Raw genomic sequence first — 20,589 nt, forward strand, 5'->3', positions numbered from 1 at the left:
CTTCTTGGTCTTTGGGGCATCCGCCACGGTTGGAGGCTGAGGGACCGACCCACCAATTGGCTGCGTTGCCGCAGATGCTCCCGCTTGTGCCGCCCTCAGGTCCGCGGCAAGCGGGATACGCCGCTTTTCCGGTAGCAGCCGGTCCCTGATGCCATCGATTTTTTCATCGATGGCATTCCTAATCATCAGCATCAGCTGGTCTAGGACGTCCTGGTTCCCCAGTAATTGAGGGGAGTTGACGGGCAGCGCAGCCGGCCTCTCACTTATAGAACGCACTTCGGCGCGTACTTCTTGGAGCTCCTTGCGGACGTCATTCAGCTCCGCACGCAGCCGCGCATTCTCCTCGATCAGCTTTATGTTGTCCTCAGAAGAGGTACACTTGGCTATGTTCACAGTCGCCGACCTGACTGTTGCGACCACGTTCTTCAGGTCGCGAACATAGCCACCCTTCAGGTTTTTAGACCTGGCAGCAATTTGGGCGACCACTTCCATGGCGTCATCAATCACTTTGGACAGCTCATGGGTTGTTTTCGCCTCTTCCGCAGCGGGCAACGCTGCCTGCGCGCCTCTGCGCGGAAGAACCCGGCGTGCCAGGTCCGAAACTTCTTCCATAGCCCGCAGCTCAAGCTCTTCCCTCTTGACCTTGTTCAGGTATTCCTGAGCTTTGGCGAGCCCGACATATTGGCCGGTTGTTGGCGGCCGACCACGTCCTCTGCGCGCTCCTTTCGCCATGGAGGAAGGCGATGACCCCTGCATTACTTCCGAGCCAGAGTCGGAATCCGAGCTCGTCCGCAAACATCTTCTTTTTGACCCCGCCCGGAGTCGGCCCCTGAAAAATTTGGAGCTCAACTCCCCCTCAGTGGACTTGGTCTCCTCCATGGGTAGCGACGCAACAGTCATCAAGCTACCCGTATCCGATGAATCCAGAACATCCATCCTTTCCTCGCTTGCGGTTCTGTTGAGTGCAACACTCGGGCTTCGAGTCAACACCACCGCGCACTCCTTCAATCTCACCATCTCTTTCTCTCCGCCCTTCCCGGGCTCCGTCACCACACCGCCCTTCCCGGGCTCCAACGTCGCTCCGCCCTTCACGGGCTCCAACATCACGCCGTCCTTCTCGGACTCCAAAACGTCAAAAGAGTTTTTTATGTTTAGCGATTCCATTTGATTCCCACGAGTATGGGGGATGAAGTCACACATGGGGTCGCCCCCTGCTTCCATGTGCGGCCTAATACACACTGGGTGCGGCAGGTGCCCAGCGGTTGGTGCCCTAACGGCCGATATGACGTTACCGACCACCCATTCCACGAAGCACGACGTCGAACACAGGAATTTGCGCCCCACGGCGCGATCCGCAGAATGAGCTGCCCCTCGCCGGGCACCGGAACTTGGTACAAACGGATTTTTATAGAGGTTTACTCCTCGCGGCCCGGGCGGTTAAGCCAAGGCCCCCGTCCCCTCACTCAGGTGTAAGACATGACCACGCCTTCGTGAGGGATTACGGTTTTTCAGCGGTGGCACAGAAGCCAGCCCGGCTGCGCAGCAAAGCACCCGCCGGGCCCGCCGACCACTCCTACTACGAGGAGCCACGGGACAGAACCCGCCCCCGCAATGAAAACACAACGAACCCAAACTTGGGCTCGCCGCACACCACCTCTGTCGGAATATTAGCCGTCGGTAAGTGAGATCTCTAAATAGCGAGAAGTCACTTACCGCCGTTGCCCAGGATGCACCAGGCCCCAGCCATTGTCAGCCACCGTTCCCGCCGGACGTATCCGCACCAGGACAAGTGACCGTACAATGAGCCAGGGCACTCTTGGAGGTTTTCCGACCCAGCACCCCAACCTAACCTAACCTAACCTAACCTAACCTAACCTAACCTAACCTAACCTAACCTAACCTAACCTAACCTAACCTAACCTAACCTAACCTAACCTAACCTTTTTTTTTTTTTTTTTTTTTTTTAACGAGGGGAAAATCTTCAGAAAGAGAACCACCGCCAGCGGGATGACGGTGGATACTGTGGGATTCTTACCCACTAAAAACCCCCCGGTATTCCTCTTGGCGCTTTCGCACCGGTGGTCTGGGTACGCTTTCGCAATCATCCACACCACCAGCAGCGCCGCCCCCTTTACAGGGCTTCTCTGAGTGATGCGCCGGGAATACGCAGCGCATGACTCTCGGATCTCCTACCACACAATGGGCTTCGGACGTCTCCCGCCATCCTCCGCCCTGGAGATCACTATCGGAGCCGATGGACTCCCAACGGCGTGTAAATTGCACCGCTAGGTATCCATCGCCTCGCCGCCTACACGGCTATCTCGCGCCGGAGCTCGAGCCTTCCGTGGACGGCACTTTGCTGTGCTGCCTACTCTGTGGTCGGATTTTCGACCTTCCGCGGCGCAGAAACCGCAAGCTGGCGACTGCGCAGTACACTGAGCGGATTTATGGCCCGCTTTTCCGCAGCGGAAGCACAACACGCCCCCGCTGGTGTCCACACTGGCGGTGCACCACTGCGCTACGTGCCCAGAGAGCAAGCAGCGGTAGCACCGCATGGGCCTCGGTTCTAATGTCTGAACCCGAGCCATTACCCAGCCCACTTTTACCCGGCCGGCTTTGGACAGGGCCTTGGCAGCACTTACTGGGCAGCGAACCCATATGGAGCCGACTCCCGAGGGAGCGCGACGGATCTCCCCCGTCTTGATGAGGGCCTCGTCGCAACCACCTTCCCGCGCAACCGCGGCAATGACCTCGGCAGGTGTAGCCGAGTCGTCAAGATTCCGTATTCGCAGTTCAGCCGACTTGATCGGCCTGGAAATCTTGACGGCCCCCTCCGGCAGGATCTCTGCCAGCTTATTGGCCAGCAGGTCTGCTTTGTCGCCTGAATCGGCGCCTGGCACCTCCAGTATACGCGACCCTGTGGCGCCTAATCTGAACCTGGCATCGGTGATTCCGAGTTCGGTCGGTGAGAGCTTGCTGTGGGCCTCTCGGAACACTGTCGCATAGGTTATACCCTTTTCTTCCGCGCCGGGCTGCAGAGTGATAACGACTGCCTGCGAGCGCGGAAGACGGAATCTTCTCTTCCTCTTCTTCTTTGGCTTCGGCGCCGGTGCCGTGGCAGGCGCCGTCTTCTCTTGTGCCGCCTGACTGGCGGGGCCTCCTTCGCTGGGGTCTTCTTCCGACGCTTGCCGCGCCGAACGACCGTCGTCCACTGCTCCGTTGTTGTACTAGCGGACGGCGGCGGGGCGCGACTCGTGCCCGGATCGCCAGCTGGAACCGGTTGAGTTGCCCGGTCCCTACTCTGGGTTGGTGCCTTCGGTGCTCGCGGAGCGGATTGCGAGGCACTCCTTGCGGCTTTCGCATTGCGTGCCGGCTTCCTCTTGCCGGGTTGTGCGAGCCGTTCCTCAATTGCGGCAAGTCGGACATTAAACATGTCTCCGATCTGCCGTACAATTCTCGCCTCCAGGCTCTCATCTGGAGAAGCCGCGACCGGCTGTATAGGGGCCGGTGCAGCACATGTCTTGTCCTTGGTAGCCTCACCAGGCGCACGCTGCGGCACTGACGAGGCTTGCAGCTCTTGTAGCTGGTTTTTAAGCTTGCGGAGCTCAACGCTCTGCTCCAGCAATCTCCTCTTCAGGTCTATGGTCTCGTCGACATATGACTGAACCTGACGCTCAAGGTTTTCCCTCTCGGCTCTAAGCTCGAGCACCTCTTTCGCGTTTGGGGCGTTAGCGACTGCCTTGCGAAGGGCCCTCATCTCGACGGCGCTTCTGACCGACTCCTCGCGGATGCCGGTCAACATAATTTGCCGCTCCTTCAATTCAGCCTCCAACCGGGCGTTGTCTTTGCGCAGATCAGCGCATTCGGCCGTGTTCGTCCGGTCAACGAACCACTCCGTGTTTCTGCGGATGGTCGTTATATTCTCTTTGATCGTCTTTATAATCGTACCCTTCAAGTGGCCAGATTTTTTGACGGCCTCCAAAACGTTTCTGGCACATTCATCCATTTCGGCTCCGACGACGTCTGCTCGCTTAATTTCCTCCACGGGGAATATGTTGTAATGGCGAGTCACTGGTTTCGAAGTGCCGGCAACGGCCTCTGCGGCCTCTTTCTCCATTTCTCTATCGACATATTCGGCAAGGTCGGCCCTCGCCTGCGACAGTCCTGCATATCGGCCCGTGGCCTTAGGTGAAATAGCCTTGGGCGGAACGGTGTTTCCTCCTTCGTACAGAGCGACACGGAACTGCTCTGCGCTGCTGGGGGCTTTTGCCTTCCCAGCCTTTCCCTTCCTCTTAGCCGAGGTTTGTGAGTCGCTTTCGACAACTGACGACTCCTCATCACTTCTCGAATGGCGCCTTTTGCGCCTGGAGCGAGGACGCTCCAAAAAGTCCTCATCCTCACTGAATAACATACTTGCACACGAAGTCGACCGCGAAAGTGAGCTGTCGATCTCGCGGGCAAGCATGGACAATTCATCGTCCATAGCCGGATCGATCTCCATACTCCGGCGAGCTCTTACCGGGACCACTTTGGTCTCCAGTCCCACCTCCTTCACTATCTCTCCTCTCACAACAACATCTTCTCCTACTCCCCTCTGGCCTTCCGTTGTCCCCCCCCCCCCCCAGATACACGGGGCTGACCACCCCCGGCTGAACCGGTGCGGTGGTGGCGGATTCTCCGTCTCCCGACGGTACCGCCCTGGGGAATTCAGTTTTGCGACTGGCCATTCTCATGTTTTCCTTTTTTAACGGGGGAGGTCCCGTGAAAGGCGAAAGGAAATTGAAAACGAAAAATGATAGAAAAAAACAAAACGACAGAAAGAAAACAGAAGATAGAAAAGACGACAGTAAAGACTCAAAACAAAAATAAAACAAACAAAACAAAAACGAAGAATAACAAAAGGAAGACGAAAGAAAACGAAGAGCGAGTCAGGCAAATCCGCAACACAAATAGTGCGTCACGAACTCGTCCCACCCGCGGCGTCGGAAGATTAGCCGTCGGTAAGTGAGATCTCTAAATAGCGAGAAGTCACTTACCGCCGGTGCCCAGGATGCACCAGGCCCCAGCCATTGTCAGCCACCGTTCCCGCCGGACGTATCCGCACCAGGACAAGTGACCGTACAATGAGCCAGGGCACTCTTGGAGGTTTTCCGACCCAGCACCCCAACCTAACCTAACCTAACCTAACCTAACCTAACCTAACCTAACCTAACCTAACCTAACCTAACCTAACCTAACCTAACCTAACCTAACCTAACCTAACCTAACCTAACCTAACCTAACCTAACCTAACCTAACCTAACCTAACCTAACCTAACCTAACCTAACCTAACCTAACCTAACCTAACCTAACCTAACCTAACCTAACCTAACCTAACCTAACCTAACCTAACCTAACCTAACCTAACCTAACCTAACCTAACCTAACCTAACCTAACCTAACCTAACCTAACCTAACCTAACCTAACCTAACCTAACCTAACCTAACCTAACCTAACCTAACCTAACCTAACCTAACCTAAGCTAACCTAACCTAACCTAACCTAACCTAACCTAACCTGGCCTAACCTGGCCTAACCTAACCTGGCCTGGCCTAACCTAACCTAACCTAACCTGGCCTGGCCTAACCTGGCCTGGCCTGGCCTGGCCTGGCCTAACCTAACCTAACCTAACCTAACCTAACCTAACCTAACCTAACCTAACCTGACCTAACCTGGCCTGGCCTAACCTAACCTAACCTAACCTGGCCTAACCTAACCTAACCTGGCCTGGCCTAACCTAACCTGGCCTAACCTGGCCTAACCTAACCTAACCTAACCTAACCTAACCTAACCTAACCTAACCTAACCTAACCTAACCTAACCTAACCTAACATAACCTAACATAACCTAACCTAACCTAACCTAACCTAACCTAACCTAACCTAACCTAACCTAACCTAACCTAACCTGGCCTGGCCTAACCTGGCCTGGCCTGGCCTGGCCTAACCTGGCCTAACCTAACCTAACCTAACCTGGCCTGGCCTAACCTAACCTAACCTAACCTGGCCTGGCCTAACCTGGCCTGGCCTGGCCTGGCCTGGCCTGGCCTGGCCTGGCCTAACCTGGCCTAACCTGGCCTAACCTGGCCTGGCCTGGCCTGGCCTGGCCTGGCCTGGCCTGGCCTGGCCTGGCCTGGCCTAACCTAACCTGGCCTGGCCTGGCCTGGCCTAACCTAACCTAACCTGGCCTAACCTAACCTGGCCTGGCCTAACCTGGCCTAACCTGGCCTGGCTAACCTGGCCTGGCCTGGCCTAACCTGGCCTGGCCTAACCTAACCTAACCTAACCTGGCCTGGCCTGGCCTGGCCTAACCTGGCCCTGGCCTAACCTGGCCTAACCTGGCCTGGCCTGGCCTAACCTGGCCTGGCCTAACCTAACCTGGCCTGGCCTGGCCTGGCCTGGCCTGGCCTAACCTGGCCTGGCCTAACCTGGCCTAACCTGGCCTAACCTAACCTGGCCTGGCCTAACCTAACCTAACCTAACCTAACCTAACCTAACCTAACCTAACCTAACCTAACCTAACCTAACCTAACCTAACCTAACCTAACCTAACCTAACCTAACCTAACCTAACCTAACCTAACCTAACCTAACCTAACCTAACCTAACCTAACCTAACCTAACCTAACCTAACCTAACCTAACCTAACCTAACCTAACCTAACCTAACCTAACCTAACCTAACCTAACCTAACCTAACCTAACCTAACCTAACCTAACCTAACCTAACCTTTTTTTTTTTTTTTTTTTTAACGAGGGGAAAATCTTCAGAAAGAGAACCACCGCCAGCGGGATGACGGTGGATACTGTGGGATTCTTACCCACTAAAAACCCCCCGGTATTCCTCTTGGCGCTTTCGCACCGGTGGTCTGGGTACGCTTTCGCAATCATCCACACCACCAGCAGCGCCGCCCCTTTACAGGGCTTCTCTGAGTGATGCGCCGGGAATACGCAGCGCATGACTCTCGGATCTCCTACCACACAATGGGCTTCGGACGTCTCCCGCCATCCTCCGCCCTGGAGATCACTATCGGAGCCGATGGACTCCCAACGGCGTGTAAATTGCACCGCTAGGTATCCATCGCCTCGCCGCCTACACGGCTATCTCGCGCCGGAGCTCGAGCCTTCCGTGGACGGCACTTTGCTGTGCTGCCTACTCTGTGGTCGGATTTTCGACCTTCCGCGGCGCAGAAACCGCAAGCTGGCGACTGCGCAGTACACTGAGCGGATTTATGGCCCGCTTTTCCGCAGCGGAAGCACAACACGCCCCCGCTGGTGTCCACACTGGCGGTGCACCACTGCGCTACGTGCCCAGAGAGCAAGCAGCGGTAGCACCGCATGGGCCTCGGTTCTAATGTCTGAACCCGAGCCATTACCCAGCCCACTTTTACCCGGCCGGCTTTGGACAGGGCCTTGGCAGCACTTACTGGGCAGCGAACCCATATGGAGCCGACTCCCGAGGGAGCGCGACGGATCTCCCCCGTCTTGATGAGGGCCTCGTCGCAACCACCTTCCCGCGCAACCGCGGCAATGACCTCGGCAGGTGTAGCCGAGTCGTCAAGATTCCTTATTCGCAGTTCAGCCGACTTGATCGGCCTGGAAATCTTGACGGCCCCCTCCGGCAGGATCTCTGCCAGCTTATTGGCCAGCAGGTCTGCTTTGACGCCTGAATCGGCGCCTGGCACCTCCAGTATACGCGACCCTGTGGCGCCTAATCTGAACCTGGCATCGGTGATTCCGAGTTCGGTCGGTGAGAGCTTGCTGTGGGCCTCTCGGAACACTGTCGCATAGGTTATACCCTTTTCTTCCGCGCCGGGCTGCAGAGTGATAACGACTGCCTGCGAGCGCGGAAGACGGAATCTTCTCTTCCTCTTCTTCTTTGGCTTCGGCGCCGGTGCCGTGGCAGGCGCCGTCTTCCCTTGTGCCGCCTGACTGGCGGGGGCCTCCTTCGCTGGGGTCTTCTTCCGACGCTTGCCGCGCCGAACGACCGTCGTCCACTGCTCCGTTGTTGTACTAGCGGACGGCGGCGGGGCGCGACTCGTGCCCGGATCGCCAGCTGGAACCGGTTGAGTTGCCCGGTCCCTACTCTGGGTTGGTGCCTTCGGTGCTCGCGGAGCGGATTGCGAGGCACTCCTTGCGGCTTTCGCATTGCGTGCCGGCTTCCTCTTGCCGGGTTGTGCGAGCCGTTCCTCAATTGCGGCAAGTCGGACATTAAACATGTCTCCGATCTGCCGTACAATTCTCGCCTCCAGGCTCTCATCTGGAGAAGCCGCGACCGGCTGTATAGGGGCCGGTGCAGCACATGTCTTGTCCTTGGTAGCCTCACCAGGCGCACGCTGCGGCACTGACGAGGCTTGCAGCTCTTGTAGCTGGTTTTTAAGCTTGCGGAGCTCAACGCTCTGCTCCAGCAATCTCCTCTTCAGGTCTATGGTCTCGTCGACATATGACTGAACCTGACGCTCAAGGTTTTCCCTCTCGGCTCTAAGCTCGAGCACCTCTTTCGCGTTTGGGGCGTTAGCGACTGCCTTGCGAAGGGCCCTCATCTCGACGGCGCTTCTGACCGACTCCTCGCGGATGCCGGTCAACATAATTTGCCGCTCCTTCAATTCAGCCTCCAACCGGGCGTTGTCTTTGCGCAGATCAGCGCATTCGGCCGTGTTCGTCCGGTCAACGAACCACTCCGTGTTTCTGCGGATGGTCGTTATATTCTCTTTGATCGTCTTTATAATCGTACCCTTCAAGTGGCCAGATTTTTTGACGGCCTCCAAAACGTTTCTGGCACATTCATCCATTTCGGCTCCGACGACGTCTGCTCGCTTAATTTCCTCCACGGGGAATATGTTGTAATGGCGAGTCACTGGTTTCGAAGTGCCGGCAACGGCCTCTGCGGCCTCTTTCTCCATTTCTCTATCGACATATTCGGCAAGGTCGGCCCTCGCCTGCGACAGTCCTGCATATCGGCCCGTGGCCTTAGGTGAAATAGCCTTGGGCGGAACGGTGTTCCTCCTTCGTACAGAGCGACACGGAACTGCTCTGCGCTGCTGGGGGCTTTTGCCTTCCCAGCCTTTCCCTTCCTCTTAGCCGAGGTTTGTGAGTCGCTTTCGACAACTGACGACTCCTCATCACTTCTCGAATGGCGCCTTTTGCGCCTGGAGCGAGGACGCTCCAAAAAGTCCTCATCCTCACTGAATAACATACTTGCACACGAAGTCGACCGCGAAAGTGAGCTGTCGATCTCGCGGGCAAGCATGGACAATTCATCGTCCATAGCCGGATCGATCTCCATACTCCGGCGAGCTCTTACCGGGACCACTTTGGTCTCCAGTCCCACCTCCTTCACTATCTCTCCTCTCACAACAACATCTTCTCCTACTCCCCTCTGGCCTTCCGTTGCCCCCCCCAGATACACGGGGCTGACCACCCCCGGCTGAACCGGTGCGGTGGTGGCGGATTCTCCGTCTCCCGACGGTACCGCCCTGGGGAATTCAGTTTTGCGACTGGCCATTCTCATGTTTTCCTTTTTTAACGGGGGAGGTCCCGTGAAAGGCGAAAGGAAATTGAAAACGAAAAATGATAGAAAAAACAAAACGACAGAAAGAAAACAGAAGATAGAAAAGACGACAGTAAAGACTCAAAACAAAAATAAAACAAACAAAACAAAAACGAAGAATAACAAAAGGAAGACGAAAGAAAACGAAGAGCGAGTCAGGCAAATCCGCAACACAAATAGTGCGTCACGAACTCGTCCCACCCGCGGCGTCGGAAGATTAGCCGTCGGTAAGTGAGATCTCTAAATAGCGAGAAGTCACTTACCGCCGTTGCCCAGGATGCACCAGGCCCCAGCCATTGTCAGCCACCGTTCCCGCCGGACGTATCCGCACCAGGACAAGTGACCGTACAATGAGCCAGGGCACTCTTGGAGGTTTTCCGACCCAGCACCCCAACCTAACCTAACCTAACCTAACCTAACCTAACCTAACCTAACCTAACCTAACCTAACCTAACCTAACCTAACCTAACCTAACCTAACCTAACCTAACCTAACCTAACCTAACCTAACCTAACCTAACCTAACCTAACCTAACCTAACCTAACCTAACCTAACCTAACCTAACCTAACCTAACCTAACCTTTTTTTTTTTTTTTTTTTTTTTTTTTTTTTATCGAGGGGAAAATCTTCAGAAAGAGAACCACCGCCAGCGGGATGACGGTGGATACTGTGGGATTCTTACCCACTAAAAACCCCCCGGTATTCCTCTTGGCGCTTTCGCACCGGTGGTCTGGGTACGCTTTCGCAATCATCCACACCACCAGCAGCGCCGCCCCCTTTACAGGGCTTCTCTGAGTGATGCGCCGGGAATACGCAGCGCATGACTCTCGGATCTCCTACCACACAATGGGCTTCGGACGTCTCCCGCCATCCTCCGCCCTGGAGATCACTATCGGAGCCGATGGACTCCCAACGGCGTGTAAATTGCACCGCTAGGTATCCATCGCCTCGCCGCCTACACGGCTATCTCGCGCCGGAGCTCGAGCCTTCCGTGGACGGCACTTTGCTGTGCTGCCTACTCTGTGGTCGGATTTTCGACCCTCCGCGGCGCAGAAACCGCAAGCTGGCGACTGCGCGGTACACTGAGCGGATTTATGGCCCGCTTTTCCGCAGCGGAAGCACAACACGCCCCCGCTGGTGTCCACACTGGCGGTGCACCACTGCGCTACGTGCCCAGAGAGCAAGCAGCGGTAGCACCGCATGGGCCTCGGTTCTAATGTCTGAACCCGAGCCATTACCCAGCCCACTCTTACCCGGCCGGCTTTGGACAGGGCCTTGGCAGCACTTACTGGGCAGCGAACCCATATGGAGCCGACTCCCGAGGGAGCGCGACGGATCTCCCCGTCTTGATGAGGGCCTCGTCGCAACCACCTTCCCGCGCAACCGCGGCAATGACCTCGGCAGGTGTAGCCGAGTCGTCAAGATTCCGTATTCGCAGTTCAGCCGACTTGATCGGCCTGGAAATCTTGACGGCCCCCTCCGGCAGGATCTCTGCCAGCTTATTGGCCAGCAGGTCTGCTTTGTCGCCTGAATCGGCGCCTGGCACCTCCAGTATACGCGACCCTGTGGCGCCTAATCTGAACCTGGCATCGGTGATTCCGAGTTCGGTCGGTGAGAGCTTGCTGTGGGCCTCTCGGAACACTGTCGCATAGGTTATACCCTTTTCTTCCGCACCGGGCTGCAGAGTAATAACGACTGCCTGCGAGCGCGGAAGACGGAATCTTCTCTTCCTCTTCTTCTTTGGCTTCGGCGCCGGTGTCGTGGCAGGCGCCGTCTTCTCTTGTGCCGCCTGACTGGCGGGGGCCTCCTTCGCTGGGGTCTTCTTCCGACGCTTGCCGCGCCGAACGACCGTCGTCCACTGCTCCGTTGTTGTACTAGCGGACGGCGGCGGGGCGCGACTCGTGCCCGGATCGCCAGCTGAAACCGGTTGAGTTGCCCGGTCCCTACTCTGGGTTGGTGCCTTCGGTGCTCGCGGAGCGGATTGCGAGGCACTCCTTGCGGCTTTCGCCTTGCGTGCCGGCTTCCTCTTGCCGGGTTGTGCGAGCCGTTCCTCAATTGCGGCAAGTCGGACATTAAAAATGTCTCCGATCTGCCGTACAATTCTCGCCTCCAGGCTCTCATCTGGAGAAGCCGCGACCGGCTGTATAGGGGCCGGTGCAGCACATGTCCTGTCCTTGGTAGCCTCACCAGGCGCACGCTGCGGCACTGGCGAGGCTTGCAGCTCTTGTAGCTGGTTTTTAAGCTTGCGGATCTCAACGCTCTGCTCCAGCAATCTCCTCTTCAGGTCTATGGTCTCGTCGACATATGACTGAACCTGACGCTCAAGGTTTTCCCTCTCGGCTCTAAGCTCGAGCACCTCTTTCGCGTTTGGGGCGTTAGCGACTGCCTTGCGAAGGGCCCTCATCTCGACGGCGCTTCTGACCGACTCCTCGCGGATGCCGGTCATCATAATTTGCCGCTCTTTCAACTCAGCCTCCAACCGAGCGTTGTCTTTGCGCAGATCAGCGCATTCAGCCGTATTCGTCCGGTCAACGAACCACTCCGTGTTTCTGCGGATGGTCGTTATATTCTCTTTGATCATTTTTATAATCGTACCCTTCAAGTGGCCAGATTTTTTGACGGCCTCCAAAACGTTTCTGGCACATTCATCCATTTCGGCTCCGACGACGTCTGCTCGCTTAATTTCCTCCACGGGGAATATGTTGTAATGGCGAGTCACTGGTTTCGAAGTGCCGGCAACGGCCTCTGCGGCCTCTTTCTCCATTTCTCTATCGACATATTCGGCAAGGTCGGCCCTCGCCTGCGACAGTCCTGCATATCGGCCCGTGGCCTTAGGTGGAATAGCCTTGGGCGGAACGGTGTTTCCTCCTTCGTACAGAGCGACACGGAACTGCTCTGCGCTGCTGGGGGCTTTTGCCTTCCCAGCCTTTCCCTTCCTCTTAGCCGAGGATTGTGAGTCGCTTTCGACAACTGACGACTCGTCATCACTTCTCGAATGGCGCCTTTTGCGCCTGGAGCGAGGACGCTCCAAAAAGTCCTCATCCTCACTGAATAACATACTTGCACACGAGGTCGACCGCGAAAGCGAGCTGTCGATCTCGCGGGCAAGCATGGACAATTCATCGTCCATAGCCGGATCGATCTCCATACTCCGGCGTGCTCTTACCGGGACCACTTTGGTCTCCAGTCCCACCTCCTTCACAATCTCTCCTCTCACAACATCTTCTCCTACTCCCCTCTGGCCTCCCGTTGCCCCCCCCAGATACACGGGGCTGACCACCCCCGGCTGAACCGGTGCGGTGGTGGCGGATTCTCCGTCTCCCGACGGTACCGCCCTGGGGAATTCAGTTTTTCGATTGGCCATTACATCTTTATTCCTTTTTTTTAACGGGTGAGGTCCCGTAGGAAGGCGAAAAGAAATTGAAAATTGAAAAGTATAGACAAACAAAAACGACAGAAAAGAGAAAGATGACAGAAAACGACAGAAAAGATATAACAAAAACAAAAACAAAACAAAAACAAAAAAACGAACAAAAACGAAACAGAAGTAGAAATAAAACGAAGAGCGAGTCAGGCTCCGCAACACAAATAGTGCGTCACGAACCTAACCCGCCTAACCTAACTAATCCTAACCGAACCTACCCTAACCAGGATAACCTAACAGCCATTGTAAGAACCCGTTCCTAACGGACGTATCCCAACCAGGACAAGTAACCTAACAATAACCAACCTAGGTTTTCCGACCCAACCACCTAACCTAACCTAACCTAACCTAACCTAACCTAACCTAACCTAACCTAACCTAACCTAACCTAACCTAACCTAACCTAACCTAACCTAACCTAACCTAACCTAACCTAACCTAACCTAACCTAACCTAACCTAACCTAACCTAACCTAACCTAACCTAACCTAACCTAACCTAACCTAACCTAACCTAACCTAACCTAACCTAACCTAACCTAACCTAACCTAACCTAACCTAACCTAACCTAACCTAACCTAACCTAACCTAACCTAACCTAACCTAACCTAACCTAACCTAACCTAACCTAACCTAACCTAACCTAACCTAACCTAACCTAACCTAACCTAACCTAACCTAACCTAACCTAACCTAACCTAACCTAACCTAACCTAACCTAACCTAACCTAACCTAACCTAACCTAACCTAACCTAACCTAACCTAACCTAACCTAACCTAACCTAACCTAACCTAACCTAACCTAACCTAACCTAACCTAACCTAACCTAACCTAACCTAACCTAACCTAACCTAACCTAACCTAACCTAACCTAACCTAACCTAACCTAACCTAACCTAACCTAACCTAACCTAACCTAACCTAACCTAACCTAACCTAACCTAACCTAACCTAACCTAACCTAACCTAACCTAACCTAACCTAACCTAACCTAACCTAACCTAACCTAACCTAACCTAACCTAACCTAACCTAACCTACCCTAACCTAACCTAACCTAACCTAACCTAACCTAACCTAACCTAACCTAACCTAACCTAACCTAACCTAACCTAACCTAACCTAACCTAACCTAACCTAACCTAACCTAACCTAACCTAACCTAACCTAACCTAACCTAACCTAACCTAACCTAACCTAACCTAACCTAACCTAACCTAACCTAACCTAACCTAACCTAACCTAACCTAACCTAACCTAACCTAACCTAACCTAACCTAACCTAACCTAACCTAACCTAACCTAACCTAACCTAACCTAACCTAACCTAACCTAACCTAACCTAACCTAACCTAACCTAACCTAACCTAACCTAACCTAACCTAACCTAACCTAACCTAACCTAACCTAACCTAACCTAACCTAACCTAACCTAACCTAACCTAACCTAACCTAACCTAACCTAACCTAACCTAACCTAACCTTTTTTTTTTTTTTTTTTTTAACGAGGGGAAAATCTTCAGAAAGAGACCCACCGCCAGCGGGATGACGATGGGTACTGTGGGATTCTTACCCACTAAAAACGCCCCGGTATTCCTCTCCGCGCCTTAACACCGGTGGCCTGGGTGCGCTTCCGCATTCATCCATACCACCAGCGGCGCTGCCCCATCGGGCCTCTCGAGTGGAGCGCCGGGAATACGCAGCGCTCCGACTCTCGGATCTCCTGTCTCTTCTGGGCGCCGGATGATTCCCGCCATCCGCCGCCTGAGATCCACGTCAGAGCCGACGAACTTTATGTGTCCATCGACTCACCGCCCCCGCGGCCATCTCGTGCCGAAGCTCGAGCCTTCCGCGGTTGGCTGCACTTGGCCGTGCCACCCACCCTATGGTCCGCCTTTCTGCCGGCCGCGGCGCATACGCCGCATCTTGGAGATGGCGCCTCACAATTTGCGGACTTGTGGCCCGCCTGCCCACAGCGGAAGCATAGGACGCCTCCGCCGGTATCGACTCTCGCGGTGCACCGCTGTGCTACGTGCCCTAAGAGCAGGCAGCGGTAGCACCGCAAGGGGCGCGGATCCAGAGGTTGAACCCGCGCCATCACCCAGCCAATTTTAATCCGGCCCGCCTTGGCCAGTGTTCTGGCTGCACCTACTGGGCAGCGCACCCAGATAGTGCCGGCACCCGAAGGACTGCGACGGATCTCCCCCGTACTGACAGAGGCCTCGCCACAACCCCCTTCCCGCGCAACCGCGGCGACCACATCCGCTGGAACGACCGAGTCGTCAAGATCTCCGATGCGCAGTTCCGCCGTCTTCATCGGCCTCGAGATCTTGACTATTCCCTCCGGCAGAATTTCTGTCAGCCTGGTCGCCAACAGATCTGCCTTATCGCCTGAGTCGGCGCCTGGCACTTCCAAGATGCGCGCCTGTGTGACGCCCAGCCTATACCTGATCCCGGAGATGCCCATTTCTTGAGGCGACAGTTTTGTGGTTGCCTCCTGAACACGTCCTTGTAGGTAAATCCTCTCTCCTCAGCCTCAGGCAGCAGGGTCAGGACTACTGCATGTGACTTAGGTTGACGGAATCGCCTCCGCCTTCCCTTCTTTTTCTTGCCGGCCAGTTGTTTGGCGGGCGCCGCCTCTTTAGGTGCCGTCTGTCTGGCGGGATCTGCCTGCGGCTTTGTTGCCTTGGGCCGCTTGCCCCGTCGAACCACCGTCGACCACCCCTCCGACATATTGCTTGTCGACGGTAAGGGAGCAGCGTCTGCACCCGTCTCAGTGGCTTTGGCCGGCTGTCTAGGCGGGCCATTCCTCTTCGGATCCTCCTCGACATCCCGATTTGTGGGTGGCTGTGAGGCTCTCTTGCGATTTTTCCGCTTACGTGGCGGCTTGGGTCCTCCGACCTGGCCCAGCCGTTCCTCGATGATGGCAAACCGGGCACTGAATATGTCACCGATTTGCCGAACAATCCTTGCCTCCATTCCCTCTTCTTCTGAAGGGACCGCTCCCGGCTGTAAAGGGGCCGGGGCGGCAGGCGCTCTCTCCGCGGCCGCAGACGCTGAGGGTGGCTGTGTAGCCTTCTTGGCCTCCTCCAGCTCTTGCCTCAGACGACGAAGCTCGCGACGGTCCGCAACGTACTGCTCCGCAAGCTCTGCATTTTCCTTGCGCACTAGCTCTAGTTCGCGCTGGAGCTCACTGTAGGCCGAGGTGTTGGCCGACTGGTCGCCGCCCGATGACGAAAGTGCCATCCGCAACGCCTTCATCTCTTTGCGATCCTTGATCGCCTCCTCGAGCATGCCGTCCATTCTGACGCGCTGGTTCGCCATCTCCGTGGCCAGCCGAGCATTCTCCTTCCGGAGTTCGACGTACTCGGCTGAGGTGCCCCTCTCGAGCATCTTCTCAGTCACGATGCGGATCCCGGTCAGGGAGGACTTAATCTCTTTAATTATGGTTCCTTTTATGTTACCGCATTTCCGCACCGTTTCCGATATGTGGCTCACGTAGCCGTCCATCTCTGCCTCCAAGGGGTCGGTGAACTGACCCCCGGGCTGAGGGGGTTTCTTGAACTCCGAATGCACCGACATCCTGGAGGAGCCCGCCACTGCAGGGGCAACCTCACGTTCCAAATTCCGATTTTTGGCGGCAGCCAAGTCGGCTTTCGCCTTCGCCAATCCGGTGCCACGACCTTTTCCACTGGACGCCGAGAGAAGAGTCTTCTCCAGCTCGGACGTATTCGGGGGCACCGTGTTTCCGCCCTCGTATAACGAAACGCAGAATTGACTGCGCCGATTTGCACTCTTAGCTGATTTTTTAGCCGCGCTCGCCTTTTTGGCGGCCGACTGCGTGTCACATCCAGATCCTGTAGCCGACCCATCGTCGGTTTCGGATATTCGTCTCTTGCGCCTAGAACGGGGGCGCTCGAGTAGCCCACTCTCATCTCCACTGAAAAGACTTGCCATCGAGGTCGACCGCGATAACATGCTGTCGATCTCGCCGGCAAGACTGGCCAGTTCCTCATCCGTCGCCGGATCCACCTCCAGACTCCGACTGGCCCTGACTGGCACGACTGTAGTCGCCAGTCCCGCCTCCATTACTACCTCCTCCATTACAACATCTCCTACTCCACTCTGGCCTTCCGTTGCCCCCCCCAGATACACGGGGCTGACCACCCCCGGCTGAACCGGTGCGGTGGTGGCGGATTCTCCGTCTCCCGACGGTACCGCCCTGGGGAATTCAGTTTTGCGACTGGCCATTCTCATGTTTTCCTTTTTTAACGGGGAAGGTCCCGTGAAAGGCGAAAGGAAATTGAAAATGAAAAGTGATAGAAAAAACAAAACGACAGAAAGAAAACAGAAGATAGAAAAGACGACAGTAAAGACTCAAAACAAAAATAAAACAAACAAAACAAAAACGAAGAATAAAAAAAGGAAGACGAAACAAAACGAAGAGCGAGTCAGGCAAGTCCGCAACACAAATAGTGCGTCACGAACTCGTCCCACCCGCGGCGTCGGAAGATTAGCCGTCAGTAAGTGAGATCTCTAAATAGCGAGAAGTCACTTACCGCCGTTGCCCAGGATGCACCAGGCCCCAGCCATTGTCAGCCACCGTTCCCGCCGGACGTATCCGCACCAGGACAAGTGACCGTACAATGAGCCAGGGCACTCTTGGAGGTTTTCCGACCCAGCACCCCAACCTAACCTAACCTAACCTAACCTAACCTAACCTAACCTAACCTAACCTAACCTAACCTAACCTAACCTAACCTAACCTAACCTAACCTAACCTAACCTAACCTAACCTAACCTAACCTAACCTAACCTAACCTAACCTAACCTAACCTAACCTAACCTAACCTAACCTAACCTAACCTAACCTAACCTAACCTAACCTAACCTAACCTAACCTAACCTAACCTAACCTAACCTAACCTAACCTAACCTAACCTAACCTAACCTAACCTAACCTAACCTAACCTAACCTAACCTAACCTAACCTAACCGAAGGTTATGAGTGCTCTGCACACTATGTATTGAAAGGTGAAATTAAAAGTTTAGCGACATTTAAATCTCAAGTGTCCCCATCTAGCGTGCAATGGCTTAATTTTGTTATCATATATTATTATTGTCCGTGTTACTCCATCTAGCGTTTATTAATTCAACATATACCCGTGCTAGGTGAAATTAAAAGTTTAGCGACATTTAAATCTCAAGTGTCCCCATCTAGCGTGCAATGGCTTAATTTTGTTATCATATATTATTATTGTCCGTGTTACTCCATCTAGCGTTTATTAATTCAACATATACCCGTGCTACTAAACGTATATATTACGCTTCGCTCCATCTAGCGTACAGTAGTCAACATATGCCAGTGCTGTTTAGATTTACTTTACATTACTTAGAATATCCAGTGTCTGATTGTCCAATGTCCGAGTGTCTAGTGTTTGAGTATCTAACATCCGAATGTCTAGTGTCCGAGTGTGTAGTGTCCGAGTATCTAGTGTCCGAGTGTCTAGTGTTCGAGTGTCTAGTGTCCGTGTGTCTAGTGTCCGAGTGTCTAGTGTCTGAGTGTCCAGTGTCGGAGTGTCTAGTGTCCGAGCGTCCAGTGTCTGAGTGTCCAGTGTTCGAGTGTCTAGTGTCCGAGTGTCTAGTGTCCGTGTGTCTAGTGTCCGAGGGTCTAGTGTCTGAGTGTCTAGTGTCCGAATGTCTAGTGTTCGAGTGTCTAGTGCCCGAGTGTCTAGTGCCCGAGTGTCTAGTGTCCGAGTGTCTAGTATCCGAGTGTCTAGTGTCTAGTGTCTGAGTGTCTAGTGTCTGAGTGTCCGAGTGAGTGTCCGAGTGTCTAATGGCTGAGTGTCTAGTGTCCGAGTGTCTAGTATCCGAGTGTCTATTGTCCGAGTGTCTAGTGTCTGAGTGTCTAGTGTCCGAGTGTCTAGTGTCTGAGCGTCCAGTGTCTGAGTGTCTAGTGTCTGAGTGTCCAGTGTCTGAGTGTCCAGTGTCCGAGTGTCTATTGTCCGAGTGTCTATTGTCCGAGTTTCTAGTGTCTGAGTGTCCAGTGTCTGAGTGTCCAGTGTCCGAGTGTCCAGTTTTCGAGTGTCTAGTGTCCGAGTGTCCAGTGTCTGAGTGTCTAGTGTCCGAGTGTTTAGTGTTCGAGTGTCTAGTGTCCGAGTGTCTAGTGTCCGTGTGTCTAGTGTCCGAGGGTCTAGTGTCTGAGCGTCCAGTGTCTGAGTGTCTAGTGTCTGAGTGTCCAGTGTCTGAGTGTCCAGTGTCCGAGTGTCTATTGTCCGAGTGTCTATTGTCCGAGTTTCTAGTGTCTGAGTGTCCAGTGTCTGAGTGTCCAGTGTCCGAGTGTCTAGTATCCATGTGTCTAATGTCCGAGTGTCTAGTGTCAGAGTGTCTAGTGTCCGAGTATCTAGTGTCCGAGTATCTAGTGTCCGAGTGTCTAGTGTCCGAGTATCTAGTGTCCGAGTGTCTAGTGTCCGAGTATCTAATGTCTGAGTGTCTAGTGTCCGAGTGTCTAGTGTCCGAGTGTATAGTGTCCGAGTGTCTAATGTCCGAATGTCTAGTGTCCGTATGTCTAGTGCCCGAGTGTCTAGTGTCCGAGTGTCTAGTGTCCGAGTATCTAGTGTCCGAGTGTCTAGTGTCCGAGTGTCTAGTGTCCGAGTGTCTAGTGTCCGAGTGTCTAGTGTCCGAGTGTCTAGTGTCCGAGTGTCTAGTGTCCGAGTGTCTAGTATCCGAGTGTCTAGTGTCTGAGTGTCCGAGTGTCTATTGTCTGAGTTTCTAGTGTCTGAGTGTCTAGTGTCCGAGTATCTAGTGTCCGAGTGTCTAGTGTCCGAGTGTCTAGTGTCCGTTTGTCTAGTGTCTGAGCGTCCAGTGTCTGAGTGTCTAGTGTCTGAGTGTCCAGTGTCTGAGTGTCCAGTGTCCGAGTGTCTATTGTCCGAGTGTCTAGTGTCCGAGTGTCTAGTGTCTGAGTGTCTAGTGTCCGAGTGTCTAGTGTCCGAGTGTCTATTGTCCGAGTGTCTAGTGTCCGTGTGTCTAGTGTCCGAGGGTCTAGTGTCTGAGTGTCTAGTGTCCGAGTGTTTAGTGTTCGAGTGTCTAGTGCCCGAGTGTCTAGTATCCGAGTGTCTAGTGTCTAGTGTCTGAGTGTCTAGTGTCTGAGTGTCCGAGTGTCTAATGTCTGAGTGTCTAGTGTCCGAGTGTCTGACAGTCCCGTGTTCGAGTGTCTAGTGTCTGAGTGTCTAGTGTCCGAGTATCTAGTGTCCGAGTATCTTGTGTCCGAGTGTCTAGTGTCCGAGTATCTAGTGTCTGAGTGTCTAGTGTCCGAGTATCTAGTGTCCGAGTATCTAGTGTCCGAGTGTCTAGTGTCCGAGTATCTAGTGTCCGAGTGTCTAGTGTCCGAGTGTCTAGTGTCCGATTGTCTAGTGTCCGAGTGTCTAGTGTCCGAGTGTCTGGTGTCCGAGTGTCTAGTGTCCGAGTGTCTAGTATCCGAGTGTCTAGTGTCTGATTGTCCGAGTGTCTATTGTCCGAGTTTCTAGTGTCTGAGTGTCTAGTGTCCGAGTGTCTAGTGTCCGAGTATCTAGTGTCC

At 54.3% G+C, this 20,589-nt stretch overlaps 4 protein-coding genes across 4 annotated transcripts; all 4 read right to left on the reverse strand.

Moving 5' to 3' along the window:
• Positions 1 to 2,285: 2,285 nt before the first annotated feature.
• On the reverse strand, positions 2,286 to 6,998 carry LOC128201996 (uncharacterized). The gene is made up of 3 exons (XM_052900728.1): positions 6,860 to 6,998; positions 3,229 to 4,698; positions 2,286 to 3,184 (listed from the first exon to the last, which is right to left on the reverse strand). The coding sequence occupies exons 1-3, from the start codon at positions 6,996 to 6,998 to the stop codon at positions 2,286 to 2,288; spliced, it is 2,508 nt and encodes an 835-aa protein (XP_052756688.1).
• A 1,894-nt stretch (positions 6,999 to 8,892) lies between these two features.
• Positions 8,893 to 10,204, reverse strand: LOC128201997 (uncharacterized). The gene is made up of 2 exons (XM_052900729.1): positions 10,079 to 10,204; positions 8,893 to 9,983 (listed from the first exon to the last, which is right to left on the reverse strand). Exon 2 carries the CDS (start codon positions 9,547 to 9,549, stop codon positions 8,893 to 8,895), a length of 657 nt encoding a protein of 218 aa, XP_052756689.1. The 5' UTR covers positions 9,550 to 9,983; positions 10,079 to 10,204.
• Positions 10,205 to 10,266: 62 nt separating this feature from the next.
• Positions 10,267 to 10,823, reverse strand: LOC128201998 (DNA-binding protein HEXBP-like). Its single transcript, XM_052900730.1, has 2 exons — positions 10,548 to 10,823; positions 10,267 to 10,494 (listed from the first exon to the last, which is right to left on the reverse strand). The coding sequence occupies exons 1-2, from the start codon at positions 10,821 to 10,823 to the stop codon at positions 10,267 to 10,269; spliced, it is 504 nt and encodes a 167-aa protein (XP_052756690.1).
• Positions 10,824 to 14,652: 3,829 nt separating this feature from the next.
• On the reverse strand, positions 14,653 to 17,827 carry LOC128201999 (uncharacterized). The gene is made up of 3 exons (XM_052900731.1): positions 15,508 to 17,827; positions 14,826 to 15,460; positions 14,653 to 14,777 (listed from the first exon to the last, which is right to left on the reverse strand). The coding sequence occupies exons 1-3, from the start codon at positions 17,268 to 17,270 to the stop codon at positions 14,653 to 14,655; spliced, it is 2,523 nt and encodes an 840-aa protein (XP_052756691.1). The 5' UTR covers positions 17,271 to 17,827.
• Between the last annotated feature and the right edge of the window lie 2,762 nt (positions 17,828 to 20,589).

This window comes from Galleria mellonella, unplaced genomic scaffold (genome assembly GCF_026898425.1).
Source record: "Galleria mellonella isolate WM207_F2 unplaced genomic scaffold, CSIRO_AGI_GalMel_v1 utg65, whole genome shotgun sequence".
Classification (NCBI taxonomy): Eukaryota; Metazoa; Arthropoda; class Insecta; order Lepidoptera; family Pyralidae; genus Galleria; species Galleria mellonella.

What these genes read in the sequence shown, in the direction of transcription:
- LOC128201998 (XM_052900730.1), bottom strand. Translation starts at nt 10,823, where the DNA reads ATGGCTCGGGTTCAGACATTAGAACCGAGGCCCATGCGGTGCTACCGC. An exon ending in CTCCGGCGCGAGATAGCCGT is followed by an intron (nt 10,495 to 10,547) that starts GTAGGCGGCGAG and finishes CGCCGTTGGGAG; the next exon opens with TCCATCGGCTCCGATAGTGA.
- LOC128201999 (XM_052900731.1), bottom strand. Translation starts at nt 17,270, where the DNA reads ATGAGAATGGCCAGTCGCAAAACTGAATTCCCCAGGGCGGTACCGTCG. An exon ending in TACAAGGACGTGTTCAGGAG is followed by an intron (nt 15,461 to 15,507) that starts GCAACCACAAAA and finishes CTCCGGGATCAG; the next exon opens with GTATAGGCTGGGCGTCACAC. An exon ending in ACGAGATGGCCGCGGGGGCG is followed by an intron (nt 14,778 to 14,825) that starts GTGAGTCGATGG and finishes CGTGGATCTCAG; the next exon opens with GCGGCGGATGGCGGGAATCA.
- LOC128201997 (XM_052900729.1), bottom strand. Translation starts at nt 9,549, where the DNA reads ATGAGAATGGCCAGTCGCAAAACTGAATTCCCCAGGGCGGTACCGTCG.
- LOC128201996 (XM_052900728.1), bottom strand. Translation starts at nt 6,998, where the DNA reads ATGCGCTGCGTATTCCCGGCGCATCACTCAGAGAAGCCCTGTAAAGGG. An exon ending in TACCGGGGGGTTTTTAGTGG is followed by an intron (nt 4,699 to 6,859) that starts GTAAGAATCCCA and finishes TGAATTCCCCAG; the next exon opens with GGCGGTACCGTCGGGAGACG. An exon ending in CGCCCCGCCGCCGTCCGCTA is followed by an intron (nt 3,185 to 3,228) that starts GTACAACAACGG and finishes CGGCGCGGCAAG; the next exon opens with CGTCGGAAGAAGACCCCAGC.